This window comes from Petaurus breviceps, unplaced genomic scaffold, assembly GCF_028583685.1.
Source record: "Petaurus breviceps papuanus isolate PSGF00001 unplaced genomic scaffold, PetGlider_PUasm1.0 227, whole genome shotgun sequence".
Taxonomy (NCBI): domain Eukaryota; kingdom Metazoa; phylum Chordata; class Mammalia; order Diprotodontia; family Petauridae; genus Petaurus; species Petaurus breviceps.
The window spans coordinates 4,219,419-4,245,845 of record NW_027185896.1 but is presented as its reverse complement, the minus strand read 5'-3'; the positions used below and the strand labels follow the sequence as shown (position 1 = coordinate 4,245,845).

General features: G+C 42.4%; 1 protein-coding gene across 1 annotated transcript in view; it reads right to left on the bottom strand.

The window, feature by feature from the left end:
- LOC138166899 (zinc finger protein 420-like) overlaps positions 1–21,655 on the bottom strand; it is a 48,471-nt gene extending 26,816 nt beyond the window's left edge. Inside the window, exons 1-9 of the mRNA XM_069095388.1 lie at positions 21,510–21,655; positions 20,653–20,779; positions 15,134–15,292; positions 12,001–12,713; positions 8,151–8,339; positions 7,902–7,976; positions 5,182–5,308; positions 2,983–3,114; positions 728–880 (exon numbers count right to left, since the gene is read on the bottom strand). Of these exons, the coding sequence (XP_068951489.1) occupies positions 728–880; positions 2,983–3,114; positions 5,182–5,308; positions 7,902–7,976; positions 8,151–8,339; positions 12,001–12,713; positions 15,134–15,292; positions 20,653–20,779; positions 21,510–21,605 (1,771 nt within the window). The 5' untranslated portion in view covers positions 21,606–21,655. The remainder of the gene's footprint in view (positions 1–727; positions 881–2,982; positions 3,115–5,181; positions 5,309–7,901; positions 7,977–8,150; positions 8,340–12,000; positions 12,714–15,133; positions 15,293–20,652; positions 20,780–21,509) is intronic.
- Between the last annotated feature and the right edge of the window lie 4,772 nt (positions 21,656–26,427).

The window sequence follows — 26,427 nt, the reverse complement described above, 5'->3', positions numbered from 1 at the left end:
CCCAGATTCAAAACTGTGCTCCAAGTGAAGGTCTGTTGGGATTGTTCTTTCTCCAAATTCTTATTTACGTTGGAACAAATGTTTCCAGCAGAAAACTTTGGTTCCTGGAAGTGGCAAACCTACTCTTGGGAAAGAAAATCAGATAAAAGTGCAGTCTTTTTTTTTTCTGATACTATTAGCCCTATCTTAGGACTTTTAACTTATTTTTTTATTTCAAGTATACATACTTTAGATAACTAAAAAGATGGTAGAAATATGATTAACTGTATAGGTAAAAACAAAACAAAACACCTGTGCCTTCTTCCTAACTTACAGAGCTAGAAAGATAACCCTTCCTCTTCTGGGGGCAGAATCTTAAAATCTTGTCCTCAAGAGTTCTTGATTTATTTATCTACTGGCAAGCAGCAGCAAAAACATCTTTCCTCATGATGCTGAACACTGACCTCCTCAACCAATGACCGGTTTCATTTTTACTTCTCAGAATTTAGGAGTTCAGATTTCCCAATCATGAGAAGGGAGCCCATCTAGGGGTTAAGTGAAGATCAGTGCCCAGTGGTGTTGTTTTAGGTCTGTAGCCCTCACTAGGCAGTTTCTTTATGAGATCTCTTGAAGCTCATTCCTGCCCTGATATCAATCTGTCATGAAAGGAAGACTTATTAAGTGCAAGGAGGAGAAGAATCAGAACATGTCATTCTCAGTTTCACTCTTTTTGTCCCTTCTAACTCACCCCAAAACAGCTGCACCTCTGTACTCTTCAAGTCAAGACGTTCATGATCACTGGAGCGGACTGCGAAGTCTCCTGTTTCCAAGTTCCCTTGAATGCTGATGAGTGGCTCTTGCTCAATTTGGGTTATTGAGTCTGGCCTGGGAATGGCACAGCCTGGACGGAGGCCACAAAGAAGCAATTAAGTTTCTTTTCCTTAAGCTTACACTAGAGGTACAAGGTGTAGGAACACATATACAAAAATCTGGGGTTTGAGTGCTATAAAGCAGAATACAGCTGCTCACACTGTAGCAGATTAATGTCTAACTCATTTGGCTCATAGCTACCAACGAGTTGTTTGATTTCTCCACATTGCCCACACTTCTAAAAGCACTGTGCAGTTTATGTTCATTTAATAAAGACAACTAAAATTATTGTTGTTTTAAGAATTCTTAGAGACTGACTTGAGGTGATTCAAGATGTGCTGAGCTGTCACAAAACCAATTTTTAAATTGCTATGCTTTGAAAGCAACTGACCTCAGCTGAAATGTTCCCAGTAGTGTTCTTGGTGGCAGTTTCCATTGCCCCTTGGTTCAATGGGATGAGATCGTATTGTTCAGAACTAAGAAACAGCATCCCCCTCCCCAAAATTAATAATTATATGGTGCTTTAAGGTTTTAAAAACATTTTATTTACCACAGCCTTGTGAAATTGGCATCCAAGTTCATCGTCCCCATTTTAAAGATAAGGAAACAGGCTCATAGACCATGCTATAATTTCAATTTGTTGAAGGTCCATACTGTCTATAGTGGAACTACCATTCAAACCTGGGTTTCCTAATTCTTTCTGCCCTTGGTCCTGTCCAGTTTCTACTACACCAAGCTATTCCTAAACAGTCTATGGAGGTAAGCTGTAAAGTATAAACCACAGGTGGGCTTCCAATACTGGAAGGCAGTACAAGAAATGGGGAATCTGATAAGCGGAGATTGCCCTGGTTCAGACTGTCATCTTCATCCCTTCAAATCTAGTTTCTATCTCAATCAAGTCAATAAATATTTATTAAACGTCCACTATAGGAAAGGTCTACAGATACAAATATAATGAACGAAACAGTCCCTACACATGGTGCTTATATTTTCCCAAAACTGTTGCCATGAAGGAGATAAAAAATTTTCTATTATCAGCTATTATTCATTTCATATCCTCTTTTGACTTGCTGCAACTTTTGTACTCAAATCTCGCTTTTGAAAAGTTGCTGATTTCTCTGTGAAGCCTTTCCAGAGTCCACTCTAGACAACAGTGTTCTCAACCTCACGCGCACATTTACAGCACTTGTTACTGGACAGATGTGTTGGGCACGTAATCATTGCATTGCCTCCTGAGGTCTCTTATACTGATGCAGTGAATTGTTATTTGCATTTTCAAATATTTATGTCCTGCTTGTTTACCTTTTAGGTATCCCTAAATGGCCAAGTTCTTTGAAAAGTACTGTGTAGTTTATGGTGATAAATACTTCTGGTCATACACACTTCCATATATCTTTAGAATTTAAAGTGCCCTTTACAAAGTAGGAGTGATTATCAAATGAATGTCAAATATTAGTCATTTGGTATAGGTGGGTAGGAAAGATGTATGAAATTCCTGTTTGCTATGCTAGATTAAGGTTGTGGTTGTGTGTGTGTGTGTGTGTGTGTGATGTCAATGTTTATATTAGTACTTTTTGTGGTAGTGGAAAAACTGCAAACAAAGTGGGTGTCCATCAATGGGGAATAGTTAAAAAGTACCCCGACAGCATATGAATGTAGTAGAATTATACTGAACTTAAGAAATGTTGATTATGAGGAATTCAGGGAAAAGAGAAGATTTTTATCTACTGTTGTGGAGTTAAATAAGTGGAACTAAAAGAATAAACACAATGATAATATAAATGAAAAAAAATCACTAAAAGGAAGTTAAACTCTAAGCAACTAGAAAATCAATAATGAAGCTAACAGTGTATGATATAATTTGCTCTCCTGAGGCTAACATTTGACTGTCATATTTACAAGTTTGCTTTTCCTTCTCAGACTCCAGAATCTTGGGTTTCTTGATAATAAGAAAAACAGGACAGGGCTCTTGTCTGTGTATGACACATGTGACAATGAAGTTGTTTGGGGTCTGGAGCTCTGGATCCTGATCTCTTTACCTGCTCCTTGCCCTGACACCAAACCCCAGCTCAGCTGGACATGAATGTGAAAGTGTCAACCTCAGTTTCACACCTTTCACTTCTTCTCACTCACCAGAAAACAGCTGTCCCTGTGTGCTCTTCCCAATGGTCAGCTCTCTTGTGTCTGAGTGTCCCCAATCTCTGATGAATGGCTCTTCCCCTTGTTCAATCTGGGTTATCAAGTCTGGTTTGGGAATGGCATAGCCTGGATGAAGGCCGCAAAACAGAAATTAAATTTAATCTTCTTAAGATTCTGGAAGCACAAGTTTTGGGGACACCTGTAATAAATGGGCACTATAATAAAAGAGAATGATTGTCAGCATCCTAGCATTAGGGTCCTAGAGTGATGCCCAACATATCTGGCTCTAAGATGCCCATGAATTAAGTTCTTCACACCTGTTGTGTACAGTGATTGAATAATATCAGTTACAATTATTTTTGGTTTTTGGGTTCCTTCATAGTTAGTAACTTAATTGCCAGGAAATATCTTTTGGCTCAAATTTTTGGTCATTATTCATTTTATATCCTCTTTGGGCTTTCTACAACTTTTGCTCATTATATATTTTTTAAACCTGACTATCCTCCTGTGTGTACCCTTTCTAGCATACTCAAGATCACAATTATTTCTTCCTTCCCTGTACATTTGCTGCACTTACAATATGGATTTGGCAATTAATCAGGTACCACATCCTGATGTGTATTTTATTGCTGTAGCCAACTGTTATTGATCTTTTGTATTATTTGTCTTTATATGTTTCTATGCTGTTAATGATCTCCCCAAACAGAACACAAGTTCCTTGTGGACAAATACATATTGTATCTTATGCTGCTATGTATTCCCTATAGAATTTAATAAAATACCCTTCACAGTAGGCATGAAACAAGCATTAATCCACCGACTGACTAGTAGAGTTAACTTTCCTCCATGCTGCAATAGGCAGACACAAGGGGTATATGGAATTCTTGCTGGGAATGTTGGGGAAAATTTTTTGTGAGTTACTCTGCACTAAATGTGTTAAAAGGGAAAATTAAAAATACACGTGACATGGGGCGGCCAGGTAGCACAGCGAGTAAGAGCACCGGCTCCAGTGTTGAGAAGACCTGGAGATCAAATCCCGGGCTCAGACACTTAGCACCCACCCAGAAACACCTGGCCGTGTAACCTTGAGCAAGTTACTTAACCCCGATTGCTTTATAAAAGAAAAAAATACACGTGACAAGCTAGAAAATTTGAGTTGCCATTTTTCTTTAGTATCTTAGGAACCCTGAAATGAGAAGCAGTGAGATGATTTGCAATAGCACCTGAGACCCCATGGTTGGAAAAGATTAATACCAGCCAGGCTCAGTAAACATTACTGGGGAAAAAAAGATGTTAAAGGGTTTAAAAGACACGTTACAGACCTGAAGTGACAGGGAGGCCAGGTTCAACTAACATGACAGCCTGTGTAGGGACAGTAAACAAACCTTTCCAATTCTAGGTGATTCATTTCAACTAAATAATTATGGCTGTATTAAAGTTTACTCTTTCCTTTTTGCATTCTATCTTATACTTCTAATGTTTACTGAGTTGAATAATATTACTGTCTATTCATCTAGTTGTTAAGGTCCAAAGATGTTTACAAAAGCTATAAAATGTGAATTTATCTCATATATACTAAAATATTTGGAGCACCAATTTCTGTGTTAACACAAAACTGGAAAAAAGACAGGCACCCATTGATTGGTGAACAGGTGAAAAAATAAAAACTCCATAAAAAACAAGAAACAGAGGGAGGGATTCAAAGAAACACTAGAAAACTTGTAGAAATGGTAGAAAGAACAGGGGTAATGATATATAAAATGACAATTACATAAATTAAAACAACATTAAAAAGACATAGAATTCAGGTTAATTGCAATGTTCAATCTTGATCCAGGAGAACAGATGACACAATACATTTCCTTCCACTCAGTAAATAAGGAGAAGACCAAGGGAGTAGAATGTTACATACACTTTATATGAAGTCATTTTTGTTGATTTGTTTTGCTTTAACTGTTTTTCTTTGTTACAAGGGAAGGTGGTCCCAATACTGGGAAAGTATTGTTGTTAAAAACAAAAGGTATAATAAAACTTTTAAATAAAGTGAAATTGTGGAAAGCATCACTAAGGTGGGGGTTTCCAGAACAACTTCCAGGTTGTGGATGGAACAGCTGGATGACCTTTGGAGGTCTATTCTATTTCAGTATCTGATTCTATAAAACACCCTCAAAGTTCCTGATGAAAACATCTTACCCAGTGAGAACAAGTTCTCATAGTTGGTCTTCACCACATGCTTGTAAAGCTCCTTCTGCCACTCCTCCAAGGTCCCCCACTCCTGCTCCGTGAAATACATGGTCACATCATCAAATGTCACAGCCACCTGGAACCACAAGCATGAGTCATACTTTCACTTCGCATCACCAATTCAGAAAATATCTTTTTCTATTTAATTTCTTTCACACAAGGAACATGCTATAAACTGATCCCCACCAGGTATATTTTAAATACTTTTATCACAGTCAACAAGAAGAAACCCTGGGTGTTAATTTTCCAAGATTGTAAGGTTTTGGGGCAGCTAGGTGGCACAGTGAATAGAGCACTGGCTCTGGAGTCAGGAGGACCTGAGTTCAAATCCGATCTCAGACACTTAACACAAAACTAGCCGTGTGATATTGGGCAAGTCACTTAACCCTAATTGCCCTACCTTCCCCCCTCTAAAAAAAAAAAAACCAGATTGTAAGGTTTTTCTTGCCAAGTGTGTGGTAGCAATAATATGGGCAGCAAATGGTTAAGCAAAGTTGATGCAGTCTGTGAAAGGTGTGTTGAGGTAAACTGCAGAGAAATTCAGGAAAATCATCTGACCTCTCTGGCAAGTGATGATGATCCCCAGCTCCATCCCTGCTCTAAATCCCCAAACCCTGAGGCTCCTGAACCTTTGTCCCTGGAGCACAGAAAAGGTGATCCCTCACCTCTCTCCCTTTCCCCAGAGTTATGGGTTCTCACTTGTAATACCTCCTCAAACTTTCCAGCGCTCCATCTCTCCATATTTTCTCAGCTGAGAAGCTTGCTTCATATTTCACTGAAAAAAACTGAGGTCATTTGCTAACAATGTCTACTTTTTCTCTCCTCATTTCACCTCACTAAGATGCCATGTCCTTCATTTGTTTCTCACATAAAGATATGGCCTTTCTCCTTGCAAAGGCAGTCCCCTCTACACGCACTTGGGATACCATCCCATCCCAATCCCATCTTCTCCAGTATATGTCACCTCTGGAATCTTCCAGTTAGCTATTGTCCTGTATCTTGCCTCTCTAGTGAATAAACTTTCTACAATCTGTGCCTGGCTTTTGTCCTCATCATTCAACTAAGATGGGTTTCTCCAAAGTTACCAATTTCTTAATTGCCAAAATTTTCTCAATTCTCATCCTTCTTGACCTGACACTGTCCATCATCATCCTCTCCTCCACGGTCTGTTCTCCCCCGGTTTTCATGCTGCTGCTCTCTTGGTTCTCTTCCCACCTGACTTGACCAATCCTCAGTCTCCTTTGCTGCATCTTCATCCAGGTCCCACCCTCTAACCATAGGTGTCCCCCAAGTTCTGCCCTAGGTTCTCTTCTCTTCTCTCCTCCCCTCCCCTCTTCCCCTCTGCCCCCCTCCCCTCTCTCCCCCTCCCCCCCCCCCCCCTCTCCTCCCCTCTCCTCCCCTCCCCTCCTCTCCTCTCCCCTCCCCTCCTCTCTCCTCTCCTCTTCACTATTTCATTTGTTGATCTCATCAGCTCCCAAAGCTTTCATTACCATCTCTATGCAGATGAATCTCAGATCTTCTTATCCAATCTAAACTCTCAGGTCCTCCAGTCTCACACCTCCAAATATCTACTGGACAACCTGAACTGGCTACCCCAAAGACATCTTAGACTCAACGTATCCAAAACTGACCTCGCTCTCTTTCCTCCCCAATGCTCCCCTCTTCTTAGCCTCCCTCCTACTGTACAGGGTCACCCATGCTTACAACCACTTCACTCTCACCAATGGTCGTCAAGGATGTTTATTTGACCTTCCTAGCAGATTGCATGTATGAGACCCCCTTTCTCTTCTGATGCTGCCCCAGCTCTGGTATAGAAATAATCTGAGGGGGTCTGCAGGTCAAGTCTCTCCACTCCAGTCTGACAGTGCTCTCAGCTCGGTTCTGACCAAGTAACTCCCCTGCTCAAGAGGCTTCAGAAACTCCCTGTTAACCTCCAGGATAAAAAAATGTTAACTCTTTTGCTTGGCTTTTAAAGCCCTTCAAAATCCGGGTCGTTCCTGTCTGTGCGGGCTTCTCCGGTCTCCCAGACTGACCCGCATCCTCGGACCGCGCTCCTTCCCCATCCCTGTCTGCAGGTTTCCTCTGAGGCCCTGCTCAGACCGCGCGCCCCCCCACCCCCGTCCCCCGTTCCGGGAAGCCCCCCGCAAGTCTGCTTCCTCCTGATTCTCTTCCATTTATGCTCATTGACTTGTTTGTCCACAGTTGTGTGCGAGTTGTTTTCCCCAGTTAAACTAAGCTTCCCCCCAGCTTGGCGGCACCGGCCTGGCACACAGTAGGCGCTTAATATGTCTATCCACTGTGTGGCTGCAAGTGCTCAGCCTCCCCCGATCCCTTCTTCTGTCCTCCCACCCTGGAGCCCCGACCAGGAGGCCGCATGGGGCAGGGGATAGGGCACTAGGTCGGGGTCAGGGAGGCCTGGGTTCAAATCCCACGTCAGCGCGGTGTTGGTAGCTGGGTGACTCCATCTCTCTGGGCCTCAGTTTCCCCTCTGTAAAGGAAGGGGTGAGACCTCGATGGCTTCTCCCAGGTCCCTTCCAGCTCGGGATCCGGGATCCTCGGGTGCCGGACTCTAAGGCCGAGAGCTGTCCCTCCCGTAGGCCGCAGACCCTTCCCGAGAGCTCCGCCTCCCTCGCCCCGGGCCTCTGCGGCCCGGCCTCGGTCGCTCTTACCGGAACAGGCGCCCCCGGGGCCATGGCCTCTAGGTCTCCTCCGGCCGGGAGCACGCAGCACCGAGCTCGGCCCAGCTGTCAGGGGTACCGCTCGCAGGGCCACGAGCCGCATCGGGGACGCGCCCCACCGGCCGCACTGAGGAGCCGCCCCTTCCCCAAGCTCCGCCCTCGGCCCCGCCCCCATTTCCGGACCTCTCTCGGCTCCGCCCTCCCCCTCCATCCCGGGCTTCTCTAGGCCCCGCCCCTTGCGCCCAGGATTCGCTCAGCCTTTCTCCGCTGCTGGGGCGGGGGCGGCTCTCTTCCTAACTCCCGGCCGCGCCTCCCTCCGGGCAGGTTCTTTTCCAGCCTCTCAGTGACCGCCTCTTTTGCGGTTTCTCCCGGTCTCCCGCGGTCCTCTCCCCGTCCCTCGGATCCTTTCCTTGCAGCCCTGACCCACTGCTGGCCGTGGCACGCACGGTTTAATTCAATTAAAAACATTTATTAAGAGCCTGGTTTTGCTCTGGGCAGCACATTAAAAAAAGGACTGACAAACCGCAGCCGTGCTGGAGGGGCCAGCAGGACAGTGGAGGGGCTTTGTGTTCTTGCCGTGCAACTTGGTGAAAGGAAGTGGGGCTAGATAGGAGCCGGGGTCCTCGGGTTCAAATCTGGGGCAGCCACCGAACCAAGGCGCAGTGTTAATGGCGCTGTGTCAACCCGGCGCTTGGGGGGAGGTGATTTAAGTTTTCTTCCAGTTGGAAGGGCCGTCAGATGGAAATTGGCCTTTTACTGCTTGGCCCCTAGAGGATGGACCTAGAAATAACAGGCCTGGGGTACGGAAAAGCTTCCTAATTAGGAGTACCCTAAAGTGGACCCGACTACCTTGCTAGGTAGTAGGTTCTCACTTGGGGGTCTTCAGGCAAAGTCTGCATGCCCATGTGTTAGGAATTTATAGTGGGGAGTATTTTCTGGTAAAGGTTGGACTATATATAATGTATAATCTCCAAACAGAGATTCCGTGTTATTCGTTAACTTCACTAGATGTCCTACAGATACCTGAAATCCAACATACTTAGAAGGAATTATTTTATTAAATTTTCCCCAAGCTAATCCTTCCTCCAAACCTTCCTGTTTCAGTTAAAAGCACCACCATCTTTTCTGTCATTCAGGTCCAGGGGCTTGGAGTCCCCCTGGACTCTTCTTGTCCCTCATGCTCCTATCTCCAGTCATTGCTAAATCTTATTCATTGAGAACTCCACTCATACCTGCCCCACTTTTCTGTTTTCACAGCCTTTTCTTAATAGATTGTCAGCTCTTGTCTGTACTCTTACAAAAGCCTCCCAGTTGGTTTCTCTGATTCCAGTCTCTTCCATCCTCTAGGAGCTATTCCACAGATAACCTGTGGATCCCCTTCTCAGCATTCTTCCTAAGTTTTGAGTTGTCTCCAATTTAAAGTAAAAACAAAACAATCTTCAGGCCTCCACAATAGACTCAAACATAGATGGAAATTACTTCAGGTGCCATTTTATTCCAACCTTTACCGAAAAGATGTGCCTAGAAAGGGTCATCCAGCCTTTGATCAAAAATCTCCTTTGTGAGGGGGAACTACAACTTCCCACAGTAGTTCATTCCACACATGGGTGTCTCCAACTCCTAGGAAGTTTTTTCCTCATTTCAAGCCTCAGTTTCTCTCTCTGCAACTTCCACTCATTGCTCCTAGGTCTGCCCTCTGGTGCCAACCAGAAAAATAAATTTAATTCCTCTTCCACAAACCTGAAGATAGGTATCATATCCCCACTGACTTTTCTCTTCTTCAGGTGCACATAAAACCACTGTCACTTTGTGTCCTTAATCAGTTCTGAAACTATGTAACTGTATTATTGCCTAGTCACAGCTCCTTCAGACGATCCCCATGCCTGAAATGCTTTCCCTCCTTGTCTCTGCCTTTCCCAACTCCTCTTAATTCCAGTGCCTTGTCACTCCTAATTATTTCCTCTTTATCCTGTGTGTAGGTTGCTTGTATATATTTGTTTGCTTGTTTTCTCCTTCATTAGGCTGTGACCTCCTTGAGGGCAAGGGCCTGTCTTTTTGGGATTTAAAAGAAGCAAGTAAGCAGAGATGAAGAGGGAGAGTATTTTAGGTATGAGGGATAGCCAGACAAAATGCCTGGAGTCAAGAGACAGTCTTGTTAGTGTAAGAGTAAGCAAGTCACTGGATCAATGAGTACTTATCAGGGAATAAGGTGTCAGAAAGGCTGAAAGGTAGGAGGGGGCTAGGTTATGAATGGCTACTAATACTACTAAATATTTCTTATTCGTTAATTTTTAAATATATTCATGATTCTGAACAAAAAATATGAGAATTATTTTAAGATAAAGGAAGTGAGTGTTGGCAGACAGGTTTTAAATCAACAACACAATATACCGGTTTATAGTAATAAACTATATATATATGTGCATGTATATAGGTTTATTATTACTATAATGTGTTATTACTATATTTGTTGTTATTATTATACCCCCTGAAACTTTTAGTGAAACACCACCATAGAAAAATGATTCACTGTTTATTATGGTCACTCATTATTATTTAAAAACATAAATAAAATGTTATAAAAATACAGAATAATTCATAATTTCATGAATCCCTGACAAAATCCCAGGAATCATCATTCTTCATTCTGGAATCTGAAAGATTAACATTTGTTAGGAATTTGAAAACACTAGTTGGAATGATGCCCTAAGTAAAAGTCACTGGGCCAAAAATGCACAGTGGAGAATTTAGACCAGTTTCCAAAAATAGTTACTTGGCCTTTGTCAATTATATAGTGCTTTAAAGTTTATAAAGTGCTTTATAGGCATCAGTTAGAGGTATGTCTATAGGTATTATCTACATTTTATATAAGAGGAAATTGGTGTTCTGAATTAAATAACATGTTCATGGTTACAGAACTAATAAATGTTAGAGAGCAGATTTAAACCCTCAGATTTCAATGGTACTTTATATGATACACCACAATGCCTCTGTATTATATCAAATTTAACCTCCTGAGACCTAGTTTCAATGCCTTCCTCCTACTATAAAAACCTTACTACTACTTCCAGTCATTTTTCTTCAGCTAAAGCTGGTCCTGATGGGTTTTTGCAGTCTACTTCCTCAATCTCTGATGCCTCTTACCTGCCTACCCAACCCAGCTCAAAATTCTCCATGAGGGATTTTCAGGTAAATTTTGACAATGTTAGTTGGCATCTTCAGAACTCTTATATCCATGGGAACTACCGAGATATGTTTGCCTACATTCATCTGTGGTCATGTTTCTTTGTAAGTGCTCCTATTCATTAGATTGTGCCCTCAGGGACTATGGCTCCTAGTTCCACTGTGTCCTCCCTCAGTAGAGAGCTCTGTACAAGCTGGGGAGAATGCATAGGTTCAAAGCAGTTAGATGAATCTCCACACCAACTAGGGGCTCTCAGATTGAGAGGCTCCATTTATCGTGTCAGCAGCAAACTTACATCAAGGAAACAACCACCAAGTTCCTCACCTACAACAGGATGAAGCTGGAACCACATTTTATAGGACCTTCCTTCAGGGTGTCCAGCTGAGTATCAGCTTCACCCATTCGTGTTTGAGAGAGGAAGGGGAAAGATTTCCATCCCTCACATACTGACTACGCTTTACTTAGGTTTATTCAGGGGTGTCTCACAGTGTTTCAGGGCCTAACTTCCTAGGTTTTTACAAAGAGTAAGAATATTCTATCGACAGAGGTGATACATTTTGGTAACCTCTTCCTTATTTGCTAATAAGCCCTATGAGAACACCAGCCTCCTTACTTCTTAGTTTTACCTTATTTTAGAACAAAGACAGCTTGGTCCAGTTTAGTCATTCAAATTATTGGCCGGAGTTTACTCAGAACAACTTGAGGGGATGCTATGTGGATAGGGTACCAAATAATTGCTTGTTCCACAAAGAACTATAAATAACAGTTTGAAGTTATTGGGATGGGATTCTCGTTCAATCTAAGAATGTTGTAGACCGACTGTACCAGATAACATAGTAAGTACCTTCCCACTGACTCTGAGTCTGTACTTGATAATCACACCTTGTATGTTATGGTTCTGCCTCAACCCCAGTCAAGGTCCATCAGTCCGAAGAGCAGGGCCCTGTAGTGCTGTTTCTTGGTGTGCACCTTAATGTGCGCTGTGAGCTTGGACTGCTTGGGGAATGCCTTATCACACTCGCTGCAGCAGAATGACCTGGCCTTGATGTGTCTTCGCTGGTGGACTCTCATGTCTGCTTTCATTCGAAAGTTTTTACCACACTCTGGGCACTGGAAGGGCCTCTCCCCTGTGTGTAATCTCATGTGCTCATTGAGATAACAATGTTTGGTGAAGCTCTTACCACATTCACTGCAGGAGAAAGGCTTATCTCCCCTGTGCTGGCGCTGATGGGCCTTCATGTCAGCTTTTAGCCTGAAGCACTCATCACACTCTGGGCACTGGAAAGGCCTCTCCCCTGTGTGCAGGCGCTGGTGCCGGAGAAGATGTCCCTTTTGTCGGAAGCGCCTGTCACACTTGGGGCACTGGAAGGGTCTTTCCCCAGTATGCAGAAGTTGGTGCCGGAGTAATTCATATTTTCCAGCAAAGTTCTTGTTACACTGTGTGCACCAGAAGTGTTTCTCTCGTCTGTGAATCCTAAAGTGTTTGGTTAATTGAGCCTTGTGGGTGAAGCCCTTGCTGCACTCACTGCAGCGGAATGGTAAGGGCTCAGACCAGTTCTGGTTTTGAGGGTCAAGTCCATGGCTTTCCTGTTGTCTTGCACTTGAAGATCCAGAGTCTCCTGGAATGAAAAACAGATCCAATCAGTCCTCACGACCTAACGAGGTGCTAACCACAACTGCAACAATATTGTTGTAAGTTTTGCAGTGTGCTCTACATACTTCATCTTATCTGATCCCCAGGACAATTCTCACTTTACAGATGGGGACACTGAAGTTGCTTGCTCATGGCCATGGAGCTAATAAGTGTCTGTGGCAGGATTTAAAGCCATATCTTCCTTACACTCAGAACAGTGCTCATTTCTTTATGCAATATCTTACTATCAGGGAACATGTCTTATTTACCTCGGTAGTCTGCTCAGTATGGAGCCCAGCACTGCCAGCAAGCTACATGGGAGGGAACACTGGGCTTGGAATCAGATGGTCTGGTTTTGGGCACTAGCTCTGACATTTACCAGCTTTATGACTCCTCTGAGCCTCATGTGCAAAACTGTGATAAAAATCCTTACATTGTTGTGTGGACCAAATGGCACATTGCACACAAAATCCTAAAAGGTACGATATAGATGTAAATCATTAATTAACATCTGTGGAACTGAATGTATCACTACAGGTCCTTCTCCAAGTTAGACACTGACTCTCTGGCTTGTCCTGCAATGAAAATCCAATCCCTGTCCTGTGTTTTGCTGCCAGAGAGGCAATCACTCCTCCTCTAAATTCACTTCTTAATCAATGCAATGGAATATAATTAGATTGCTGAGACTGCATTGAAACTGGAGATGCCTCAGGATGACAGGTAACAAGTATTAAGGCTTTGTATACCATGTCAAATGACATTAAAACCTTTGTTAGTCCATACATTTTCTCCCCTGAGTGGAGCCAGTCAAGTGGGGAGGAGAAATGCTTTGGGAGAACTGAGAATGTCTTTTTCCAATCTATGGAATGACTTCCACAGAGGTATTTGAGAGAAACTCAGGATCATCATTACCCTCTGAATTTTACCATCATATTCAAGAAAATTTCCAGGAAGATGGAGGAATGATAAATCTCCAGGAGATGGAAGTGGAAACTTATAAAATGAACACAGGGGAATTACTCAGAAATTGTGATTGATTTTCCCACAATTTATGATGGGCAAACAGGCTTAGCCAATGTTTAGGACAATAAAAAAGAATAAATGATGGAATGCTATGTTATCATTTTAAAGTTTTTATTCACTTTCCTTACAATTAATCAGTGATATTATCGACATCTTATGATTAAAAAACACTTTAAACACATTACCTTATCTGACCTTTACAACAGCCCTGTGAATTAATGAATATAAAGTGCTTTTTGCATGTGATGCAAATGTTTTCACCCTCATTTTACAAGTAAACAAACTTAGAGCTGAATTGCTTAAAGTCACACAACTTACAGGTGGTGATGATAATAGTAATAATAACTAATAGTTATATAGCCAGGCACTATGCTCAGGGCTTTACAAACATCTTATTTGATCCTCACAACAACCCTGGGAAGTGGGTACTATTATTATCCCCATTTTATGGATGAAGAAATTGAGGTAAATAGAGTTTACATGACTTGCTCAGGGTCACACAGCTAATGAGTGTCTAAGGCTGAATTTGAACCCAGGTCCTCCTGACTCCAGGCCCAGTGCTCTACCTACTGTGCACCCAGCTGGTTTTGTTGCCTTTCTAAGGCTCTTGGGGAGAGAAAGCTCAGGAGGGGGAACAGTAACTGTGCTCCTGAGCTAGGGTGTATCAGTACTGGCTCCCCTCTGCCCTCCTCCTTCAAATTCTGATGATCTGTGACACACATCTCTAGAAAACATTGGCTGCTACAAATGGCAGAACTACTCCTAGGAAAGGAAATCAGATAAGGGCTCAACTTTGTCTCCGATGAGAGAGAGAATCTTGTCCGTACTTGAGGATTTCTGACCTATTTTATTTCAGGTGTCTTTTATTTAAATAAAAGAGATGGCAGGAATCTCATTAAATTCTCTTCCTCCCTGACCCATAGAGATAACCAGTTGTCCCTTAAACCTTTTTTTCCCTTGTCCTGGGACAAACTTTCGAACCTTAACATCAATAGCATCCCTGGTTTATTATTCATTGGAAATCAAGAGCCAAAAACAAAATAATAACATCTCCCCTTGTGATGCAGCACATGGGACTTCCTGACTCATGAAAAGTTTTGTCTTTTTAAAAAAAATTCAGAACTTCAGGAATCCTGATCATGCAGAAAAAATAGATAACTCCTCTCTCTGTGTTAAGTTGAGTTAAGTCCCCCATATGACAGTGAAGTTTGTTTTGGGTCTTGAGGCCTGGAGAGTTAGTCTCTTTACCACTCATCTGAAGCCCAACCTGTCCAGACTCCAAACCTCAGCTCAGTTGAGCATTAAAGGAAGATTTAAGTTTACCAGCTAAGGAAAGCTTAACATACTTTTCTGGTTTCATTGTTTTCATTTTTTCTCACTCACCACAAAGTGGTTGCATCTTGATGTGCTTCAAGTCAAGACTCTCTTCAGCTCTGGAGTCAATTGCCAGGTCTCTTGTCTCTAAGTTTCCCTGACATCTGACAAATGGCTCTTCTCCCTGTTCAATCCAGGTGATCAAGTCTGGCTTGGGAATGGCGCAGTCTACACAGAGGTCACAAAGAAGAACTTAAGTTTATTTAAAAAATATTTACATTAGACGCACAATAGGATTGCATATGCAAAAATATGTGGTCCTTGGGGTGCTATAAAGCAAAATACAACTGTTCACATTCTAACAGAGTTAGGCTTAACTTATTTGGTTCTAAGACACCCGTGATTTGTTTCATATTGTGAGGAGAATAAGAGCAAGCTGAGATCTGGGTTTTTTTCTTTTTTTAAGCAATCAGGGTTAAGTAACTTGCTCAAGGTTACACGGCCAGTCATTTCTGGGTGTGGTGTTGAGTGTCTGAGCCCGGGACTCGATCTCCAGGTCGTCCCAACACTGGAGCCGGTGCTCTTACTCGCTGAGCCACCTGGCCGCCCCTAAGCAATTGGGGTTAAGTAACTTGCTCAAGGTTACACAGCCAGGTGTTTCTGGGTGGGTGCTAAGTGTCCGAGCCCAGGATTCGATCTCCAGGTCATTCTGACACTGAAGCCGGAGCTCTTACTCGCTGTGCTACCTGGCCGCCCCGAGATCTGGGTTTTTAGATAAATTTAGAGTGGATTTATTGATCAAGTGCTTGACTGCCTGGAGTATACACTCAAATCAGGCAGCCCTGTATTGGGGTACAGACTGAGTTTATAAAGGTAAAAAGCACAAAAACCACAATTGGGGAGGGGAGCTAGCATAAGCAGTGACATACAGAAGCCAAGAACAGCCATTGGTTGGATCTATAGCTCAGGGGTAATTTGGAAAATATGGCGCAAGGGTACAATGACGTGATCAGGATCTTTCCTAGAACAGGGTGGAGGGCACAGGGGCAGTGGAGTTCTCCGAACAGGTTAGGATCATGGACCAGGTCGGGGTTATGTTCTGGGTGAAGGGTGTTGGGGAGGATGCTTGGTCAACATCTTGGGTGGAGGACCTTGTTTGGTCAGCATACACTTGCCCCATGATCTCTATACAGGCTTGCACCATAATTCTTATACATGCTGCTGTTTCAAGGCTTATTGATTTAGGGAAGTTCTAACTTAAGAAAAGATAAGAGGCCAGACCTATGCCTTGGGTTAACTCTTACCCAGGACTACGCCTTTAAGCTGTAACAAGCAGTTACAGGGCTTATGATAAAATGACAAATAATGGTGGGCTCCAAATCAGGTGGAATGTGATTTGGGTTACCTTACAACTCCATTTCCCCTCTCCAAAATACTACTACATGGAAAATAAATAATTTAATAAAATCAATTCAAATTATTTTTGTTTTGAGAATTCCTTGAGAGCCATTTGAGTGGTCTTAAGATATTCTGGGCTATCAAGAAATGAGACATCAAATTACAGAGTTCTGAAAGAAACTGACTTTGGAAGAAACATTTCCTATAGCTTCCTTGAAAACATTTTCCATTACCACTCAGCTCAAATGGATGGAACATGTCCTTAGAAGGAGAGCCAAAAGATTTAAATGAAGACACTTAAAAATAAGCTTTTGTGCTGAAAATGTGTGTCACTTATAAAAACTTTCATATCTTCATACTTAACTTAGACACAGAATTTTCTAACCTGTTTAAAAATCTTCCAAACAAAGAGTTTCAGTGGACTTGGAACCTACTTTTGAAAAAATCCAACACTGATTAGTTTGTAAGAACAAATAATTGTTATGATGAGAGATGGATTAGTTCATTCTATTTATATGGCACCATAACATTTGTAAAACATTTTCCTTAAAACAACCCTATAAGGTAGGTAATGATAGTTATTGTATTCCCATTTTAAGATGAGGAAATTGAGGCTCACAGAGATGAAGTCACTTGGTCATTTCAAATACCTGGGAAAGCATGGAGCTAGTATCTGAATCTAGGTTTCCTTGTTCCATTACCTCTTCTCATTATACAGTGCTCTGTCCAAAGTTACCAATGACCTTTTAAAAACTTGACAAATTTGGTGACCTCTTCTCAGCTATCAACCTCTTTGATCTCTTTGTAGCATTTGACACTATTGATCATCTCTTCCTTCCCTTTGGGTTTTCTTTTTTTTTTTTGTTGTTGCTTTTTTTGGAGGGGGGAAGGCAGGGCAATTGGGGTTGTGACTTGCCCAAGGTCACATGGCTAGTAAGTGTTAAGTGTCTGAGGCTGGATTTGAATTCAGGTCCTCCTGACCCCAGGGCTGGTGCTCTATTCACTGTGCCACCTAGCTGCCCCCTTTGGGTTTTCTTGACATTGTTCTCCTCTTATTCTATGTGTGTGATGGTTGTTCCTTCTCAGTCTTCTCTGCTGGATCAATATTCTTGTTCTGTCACCTATGTGGGTGTCTACCCCATGGCTCTGTCCTGGGCCCTCTTTTCTTCTCTTACACCAGTGGTCTCTAAAAATTTTTGATTGTGTAACTCTATTAGTCCTATAATACCAATTGCCTTTTGGAATCTCCTTCTGGATGTCCTTTAAATATCTCAAAGTCGCTATGTCTAAACCAAAAATTCATTTCCTTTCCCCCTCAAGACTTTCAGTCATTCAGGCTCACTAAACTAGTCATCCTTGCCTTTTCTCCCTCCCTCATCCATCACATCCAATACCTCGCCATTTTCTATTGATTCTAGCCCCACAATATATTATGTATTGATCCCCCTTACCTCCACTCACACTGCCATCCCCTAATTCAGATCTTCACTCACTCTTATAAGATGGCAACAGCCACCCCAATCTGTTTCCTACCCTCATCTTTCCCCTCTTTAATCTATATTCTGTGTGGTTACCCTATTTATTCCTAAAGCACAGACAGATCTGATCATATTACTCCCCTGCTCAAGAAATTCCTGTGACTGCCTCTTGCCCATAGGACCGAACACAAAACTCCTCTGGCTTTTCAAGCCCTTCACAATCTGTCTCCAGTACACCTTTTCAGGCTCATCGGACATTATTTTCTTTCACTCAGTCTAAATTCTAGACCAAGAAATCAGTTTGCTATTGCTTGTACATTACTGTGCATCTCCTGTCTCTATGCTTTTGTGTAAGCTGCTTCCTTCTTCATTTCCACTTCTTAGGATCCCTATCAGCCTTCAAAGAGTAGCTCTAGTATGACTGTCACCCATAAGAAGCCTCTCTTGATAGCACCCAAATGTTAATGCCTTCACCGTGGAAATTACTTTGTATACACTTTTCCATGTAGATGTTGTTTCCTCCAATAGAAGGTAGGTTTCTCGAAATCAGGAGTCTGTTCAGTTTTTGTCATTGTATCCCTAGCATCTAGTATCAAGTACCCAGCATGTAGTGGGCACTTAAAACTATCAACTGAATAAAAAGGAACCTTCAAATAATCTCTGAAGTGGGTGGTAAGGTCTAAGTCTCAGCTGAAAAAGATCTGGCTTAGGCTTCATATGCTGGATGGTGCTGATTACGAGATGGGGAATCTGAAGAGCAGAGGTTGTGGTGATTCAGTTTTCCATCTCAACCTCTTCAAACCTAGTTTCTATCCAAATACCTCTGCAAAAACAGCTTCTGTGAAGGTCCCTAATAAATATCACACAGTTCAGTCTTTCAGCAATTACTCACTTCACATCCTCTTTACTCTGTTACTTTCATGTAAACCTTTGTTTTGAAAATACCTCGACCACAAGTATTCTCTGTAAAGCCTTTACAACCTCATTCTAGACCTCAGTGATTTCTTCTTCTTCTGAACATTTATGGCATGTTTGGCAATTAATCACACATTGCCTCCTGACATATTACACTGCTATACTGAACTTTAAAAAAAGATCTCTTATATCACTGTTTGCAATTCCTTAAGTCCTATTTATCTTTTAGTTCTCAACAAAGAACAAGCTCCTTGAGAGCAAACAGGGATGTTTTCTTATGCATCTATTTATTCTTCCCAGAACTTTAAGTAACTTTCGCAGAACAGGCACAGAAAGAAAAAATTCTAATTGGTGGATTGATGAACTTAATGATACTCTTTGGCATACAGGCTGGTAGGAAGAGTCTCTGGAATTCTTGTTGAGTGTGCTCAGAAAAGATTTTTTTCATGATCTACTATGCAAAACCAGTTATGGCAAGATCGTGGAGTCAAAAGTGTAAAAAGAAAACGACATGACATACAGCAGGCAGGAAAATTTGAGGCATCATTCATTGTTAGCAGGTATTTATTAGATATTTGTGGGACTGAAATGAAGCAGATGACGGTGAGGTAACTGAGAATAACACTTGCTATTTCTTTCTTTCTTTTTTTTTTCTTGGCTATTTCAATCCTGGGGGAGACTACTATTAGCTAGGCTGAGGCACACAGAGACCAGTGACAAATATGGAAAAGGCTATTATGGGTATGAGACATTTCATAGACCTGACATAGCATTGTGTCAGGCTAGACTAATATGAAAGTCTGAGTACATACAGTGAAAAACCCCTCAATTTCTGGGTGATTCACCTCAACTAAATAATTATGGCTGCTATCATGTTACTGTTTTATTTTAATTTTCATATCCTGGCACCTAGAACATAGAAGATGCTTAGCAAATTAACTGAATTGAATAATATTGTCTTCTAGGTGCTGCATGACTATAAAAAGTAAACTTGTGGGAAGCATCAATCAGGACTGAGTTTCTGAGAACTTCTGTCCTTGGTGGATCTAAGTGCTATAAGACCACTTGAGATTTCTTCTTCTGGCTTATACTGTTACTTACAAAAGCATCTTTTGAATTAAACTAATTATTAAAATCTATTCATCCATTTATTAAAGTCCAAAGTGGTAAAGAGAACACCTGCATCCCATATATACCAAAATATTCATAACAGCACTTTTTGTTACAGCAAAAAGCTGGAATAGGTGCACATCAATTGGAGGGTGGCTGAAAAAACAATCATGAAAATAATGGGCTTATCCCATGGAATGCAAAATATGATGACTTCGGAGAAATGTGGAAAACTTGAAGCAGAATGAAGTATAACTAGGAGAACAATATACATGATTACAATAACACAAATGAAAACACCACCAAAACAGCCAAACTTAGATGGATGTAAAGGCCAATTTTGGTCTGAGAACAGAAGAAATACACTTTCCTTTTCTCTGCAGAGAGGTGGGAAACATGGCAGCAGAATATCAAATACACTGCAAACAATCATTTTTTGGTCTGTTTTGCTTAATAGTTTTCTGTGTTTATAAGTTTAAAATGGGGTGGAGTAGATTCAGACAAGTAACTAACTTAAAAAACAAACGGCATCAATAAAACTTTTTCTAAAATGTAAACTAATCGATATGAAAAGATTATTTTAGAACTGGGTTTCAGGGAACCTCAAGTTAGGCTGTGTGTTTTTTGAGGGCTCTTCTAGTATCTGATTCTATATGACCCCCCAATTTCCCTATAATAATATCCTACCCAACGAGACCAAGGTTTCATAGTTGGTCTTCACCACATGCTTGTAAAGCTCCTTCTGCCACTCCTCCAAGGTCCCCCACTCGTGCTCCGTGAAATACATGGTCACATCATCAAAAGTCACAGGCACCTGGAGACAAGCAAGAGAAACACGGACTCATTTGACCCATTTGATCAGTGGCCCCACTGCAGACACCATTTCTTCTATTTCACTAACCCCCCCCCCCCCCCCCGCAAGCAAGGTAGATGCTACAAGCGGATTTCCACCAGGCATACTTTAAATACTTTCATCACAGCCCTGGGTGCTGCCTCGAGTTCCAAGACTGTAAGGAAGGTTTCTCTTCCCAAGTTCAAGGCAGACACGCATCTGTAAAGCCCTTTGCAAACCCTAAACTAGGAGCCGCACAGATGCCATTTGTGCTGATGCGGAGGAAAGGCTCCCAGCAGACCAGAAAGCCCAGGGAGTCACGTGACCAGCACCAGTTCTCCGTTCCCCCCCCCCCCCCCCCAGCTGCTGCTGAGCCTCTGCCCCCGGGGCGCTCTCTCCCTTACTCCAACGGGAAGGGCTCCCACTTTTCTGGGCGGCTACCTGCTTCTCCCCCCTCCTCCAGCGGGCCGCGGCGCTGGGTTGGGGAGGCCTAGGTTCAAATAACGAGGGCGCTCAGCGCTGTTAGTAGGGAGACTCTGTCTCTCTGGGCCTCAGTTTCCCTCTCTGTAAGGTGAGGGGGGGTGGCGCCTCGATGGCTTCTCCCAGGTCCCTCCCAGGCCTTTTCTGGGCCGGGCCTGGAGGCCCAGAGCTTTCCCTCTCGCAGGCCGCGATCCCGCCCCGGGCCTCTGTGGCCCGGGACCACCGCTCTTACCGGAGCAGGCGCCTCCGCGGCCATCGCCTCCTCCTCGTCTACTGCAGCCCCGCGCCAGTCAGCGCGGGCCTCTGCCTCGGTCAGCGCGCGCGCCATCCGGGCCACGCCCCTCTCCTCCCTGCAGGGAGGGGCCTCGCTTTCCCCCTGCGCTGCTCTCTCACAGCGCCCCCCTGCGGTCCGGCGGGGCAACTCCCCCGAGCCGCGGGCCCTCCCCTCCGTCCTGTGAGCGGCTTCTCAGTCTCTCTTCCGAGCATGTGCTTGCCAGGTAAGAATGCAACTCCCCCATTGTACAGACGAGGACACTGAGGCCTAGAGAGGAGAAGGATCCTGCAGAGAGAAAACTATATAAGCCTCCAGCCTTGTAGGTAAAGGCTTCCTTCAGTGCCCCCTGCCGTGACCCCATGCGGGCACCTGGGATAGGTGCTAACTAGGCTTCGGGGGTCTCCGGGCCCTTTACACTCAGTGGGGTGCTGATAAATGTTTCACAGCTGGCTCCCCCGAAGAAAAATTGTATGCATAATACATTTTTAAGTTCTCTCTGCCTTATTAAGAGTTTCTCCGTCACTTTCTTAAGTCTAGACAGTCGACAAGACAATACACCAAGCCCTGAGAGTCTTTATCTATTGCTGAGATGTAAATGCTCACTGAAAATTTAATAATCGGCTGAGCAATAGGATCTTGCTCTGGTGCAGTATCGGTCCTGTATAAAAGCATCATTGAGTCTCTCGGTGGCAGACATGAAGGCAAACGCTCCTCCAGAGTCCCAGTATCTGTTGCACATCATAAAACTGACATGTCTGGGGATAATGGGATGGGAAGCATCTTCACGCTGGTCCCAGCCTAGCCGCCACTGCTTTTTCATTTCACCATCAAGCTCAATGAGCATGTGCATCCCAAAGGTTTCATTGGAATAATCATTCATTGCTTTTCTCAATCTAAATCTCACTCCAGAGAGGTAGTGATTTGGCTCTGGGCTGATAGTTACTCCCTTTACATGTAGATGAGGGAACTCAGGCCCCTTTCAGTGTTAGCATTCTATGTACTGAGCTCTGTTTCCGCTCTGATAATCCATGTGCCATATTCCCGTCCCTCTAACTTTAAATTTTATGGTGCTGTGAGTTGTGATCCCCACTGCATAAAGAAATCTAATTATATAGAGTGCCATACTTGTATTTGGATAGGCAGTTCTTTGTATTTAACTTTTCTGAGCTTGTTTTTACTTAATAAATGTAACCTGCCTCATGAAGCCCATTAGTATGAGACTCTGTTCTCATTGGTGGAGATCAGTGCTCTGCAGGGAGAGGGCTGGGGCTAGAATTGGCTAGAGGAGAGAGGAGAGGGTCACTCCTCTTTGAGTTGGAGGGTCTTTTTCTGGCACTTCTGGCTTCCAGATTAGAGAAGAGAATGTGGAAGATACTAAGTCCACTTCAGATTACTGAAGGGAGAATTAGACTCTGGGAAGAAGCTGACATGAGAGCAGCTGGTAGTCTCCACCATGTTCCCATTCCCTGCTTCCTACACTAGAGACTTTGGGGAACCTCCCCTTGAGTGAGAGCTAGGACTCTCTCCTGGTTGAATTATCTTTCTCCCAGTCAGGTAGGGATGGAGGCCTACTTCACTTTGTATTGTCTGGTATACATTCTATATTTACTTTCTGTTTGCTATAAAATTGGATAAATGAGTTTCTTTGCTACTTCCTCTGTGTGTTCATTGTGGAATCGGTATTTGATGGGAAAGGGCTCAAGCCTGGGTAATAAAGATTGGGGTCCTGCCTCCCCTTAATTAACAAACCAGTGATCAAAAGTTAGATTAAACCTGAAAATTCCATCCCCTAGATCATTAATATTTAGGGGAGAAGATAGATATCATTCTAGCCCAGTAGCTTTTTTCTCTGAGGAGAGCAAAGTGGCTAAACTTTTGACTCCAACCTCCTGTTTCCCATCCTGGCAGTAATTAAAGCCTCCCTTGAAGAAGAGAGGGGGAGAAGAAGAGGCTAGTGAGATGTATTCTGCTTTCTTTAGAGCCAGCCACACAACAGCCTCATGCTACATATTGGGGATGGCCCTTATCGTATAAATTTGGTACAAGAATACTTCACAGAACTGTTGAAAGACTTGAACGAGGTAATGAAGGTAGGTACTTGGCAAACTTTAAAATACTCTAGAAATGTCAGCTATTATTATGATTATTACTTTGTATAACAGAGCCTGTCACTACTAATTCCAGAAGAGGAGGAAAGGGCAGAGGGTTGAAGGAAAAAAAGATAACTCAATAGCAGTGGAGAAGAACATGACAGTCCAGCCACAAACATTCCTTCTCTTCTCCAATGTCTTTTTATCTGTTTTGTCTCTGGATTCTGTGTAGTAAGGGTAAGGGCTAAGGGATGAGGAGAATATTATTGTACAGCTGTAAATCTTTTCTTACAGGGTTCCTTTTATGTTGGATTCAATTATTTATTTCAGGCAAACTTACATTTTTTTTTTCAGCTTGAATTATTCAAATAAGTACAAGGACTCTCCACTCAGCTTTTCCTCTGTGGACACTGGGAATAATTTTAAAACAGTAAGAACTAAAATGTACATTTGGCATGAAATGCCATCTTTATTTTTCTTTTGTTTGGAGAGTAGGGATGGAGATTTAATTTGGATAAAAGTATTAGCACATTAGTACATGGTCTTCCTTTCCTAGCACAGTGTATTTCTCCATATTCCTCTGTTTTTACCCCTCCCCTGGGTATCTTCTCATTCTCACCCCTTTCATCTTCCTTTTATGTGTTTTCTTCATCATTAGAATGTAAACTCCTTAAGGATAGACACTATATTTTATTATTTCAGGGTTCCTTCAAAAAATGTACTTAACAGTGACCAAAAGATACCCCTTCGAACATTTCAGATACAAAGTAGAAAAGGAAAAAAAAAGTATTGTACTTGAACCTGAATTTCTATTACATATAACTTGCTTTTCTTTGGAAGTATATACAAAGTTCAACATGTAACTTTCCTAGATGACCTGCATGTCTATGTTTCTTTCTGGCCTACCTTCTGTTTTCTTCTAAGCATTAAAAAAAAATTCTTCACACAACCCTCTTTCTTTTCTTTCTTTTTTGGTAATCCTATGATAACCCTTCTTACCCCCATGGGGAAAAAAAGAAAGAAAAAAAAGAGTTCCTTTTAAAATGGCATGAGATTATCTATCCATCCAAGAATGTAATAAATCCTCACTAGGGCCCCAAATTCATTAGAAGGGGAGAGAGAATGACAACAAGGAGACCAGTTTGGAGACTTCTTTCATTAGATTACAAACTCCTTAAGAGCAGAAACTGTGTTGTTTCATCTCTGTATGTCCCCTAATTCTTATTTGATTGAATTGAAATTGAATTAATCTAACTATAAGCTGATGACTCTTGGTTCTCAGACTATACCAATAGGGAGTAAGCAAACTCTGGAACTTTCCTATCATATTGGAAAAGTTTGAGTACACATCTGGTAATGAACAGTGTCTTTGCTGCCTAAGTACCAGCTAAATTCAGCTAAATTTTTTTTAAAATCAAAGTTTATTGAATCTTTATCCAAATCCCTCGACTCTTTTTTTTTTTTTTAAAGCAATTGGGGTTAAATAACTTGCTCAAGGTTACACGGCCAGGTGTTTCTGGGTGGGTGCTAAGTGTCTGAGCCCGGATTCGATCCCCAGGTCATCCCGACACCGGAGCCGGGGCTTCTACTCGCTGTGCTACCTGGCCGCCCTGGCACCAGCTAAATTTTGAGAAGTTTATTCTGTTGGCTATATGGCGATCATTTTTTTGGATGCCCAAGATAAATATGTGAAGGCTGATATGAAATATTCTAATCTGATCCAACCCAATCCAGCAACCTGTGTATTTCTAGAGGGAGTGTGTGGCACAGCAGACAGAGAGATGGAGTCAGAGTCAGGAAGACCTGAGTGAAGGTCCTGCCTTTCCCACAGACTGACTTACCCTCTCAGTGCCCCAAGTAATTCTAAGAGCAAAAGGTGTAGAGTGGGACCCACCTATGTTGCTTGAAGGAGTTTCCTTCAAGGAATTCCGAGATCACTGAGCTAGGTTCTAATGATACAAAGACAAACATGAAATGAACTCTGTCCTCAAAGAGCTTACACTCTATTCAGGTTCACATCTGTTACTACCTGTGAGCCTTTGGGATGTTGTTTCATCTCACTGGGTCTCGGTTTCCTCATTTGAAGAAAGGGATTGAATCAGATGATCTCTAAATTTTCTTTTAGTTTCAAATTTATAATCCTATGACTAAATGGCTTCTAAGTCCTGTTCAGCTCTAAGCCTATGTACAAGATGAGTAAAAGCAGGATGATTTGAGGAAGGATGGAGATCAGGAAAGATCCCTTCCTTTACATAGAAGTGATGATTGAATTTGAAAGGAGCCCCAAGGGTTTTGAAGTAGAGGTAGGGAAGAAGGGACAGCTTGGAAAAAGCCATGGAAATGAAATGCTGAGTATAGATATCAAGAAATTAGCTTTGAATTCCAAGATGAAAAGCCTCTATTTTTGTCCTTAAAGCAATAGGGAGCACAAGTAAGGAGAACCACAGGAAAGACTGAGGCCTCTCTGGGGGAGCCAGGTGACTCAGATGGACATTTGCCTGGAGCTGGTTTCCCTATGTACTGCCCAGCCTGGTCAATAATGGAAGGAAAAAAGCAAGACCAAAAGGAAAATAGACACAATGATTACAATAATATAGATTTTAAAACAATAAAAGATAACAACGAGACTCTGGTAAATTACAATGAACAATATTGATTTCAGAGAACAAACAGAAGATGAACACACGCTCCTCTCAGAAAAACAGTGTATTCCTCTGGGTGAGAAATGTTTCATATGTTGTCAGATGTGATTGCTTTGATTTTCTTTGTCACAAATGACATTTTTT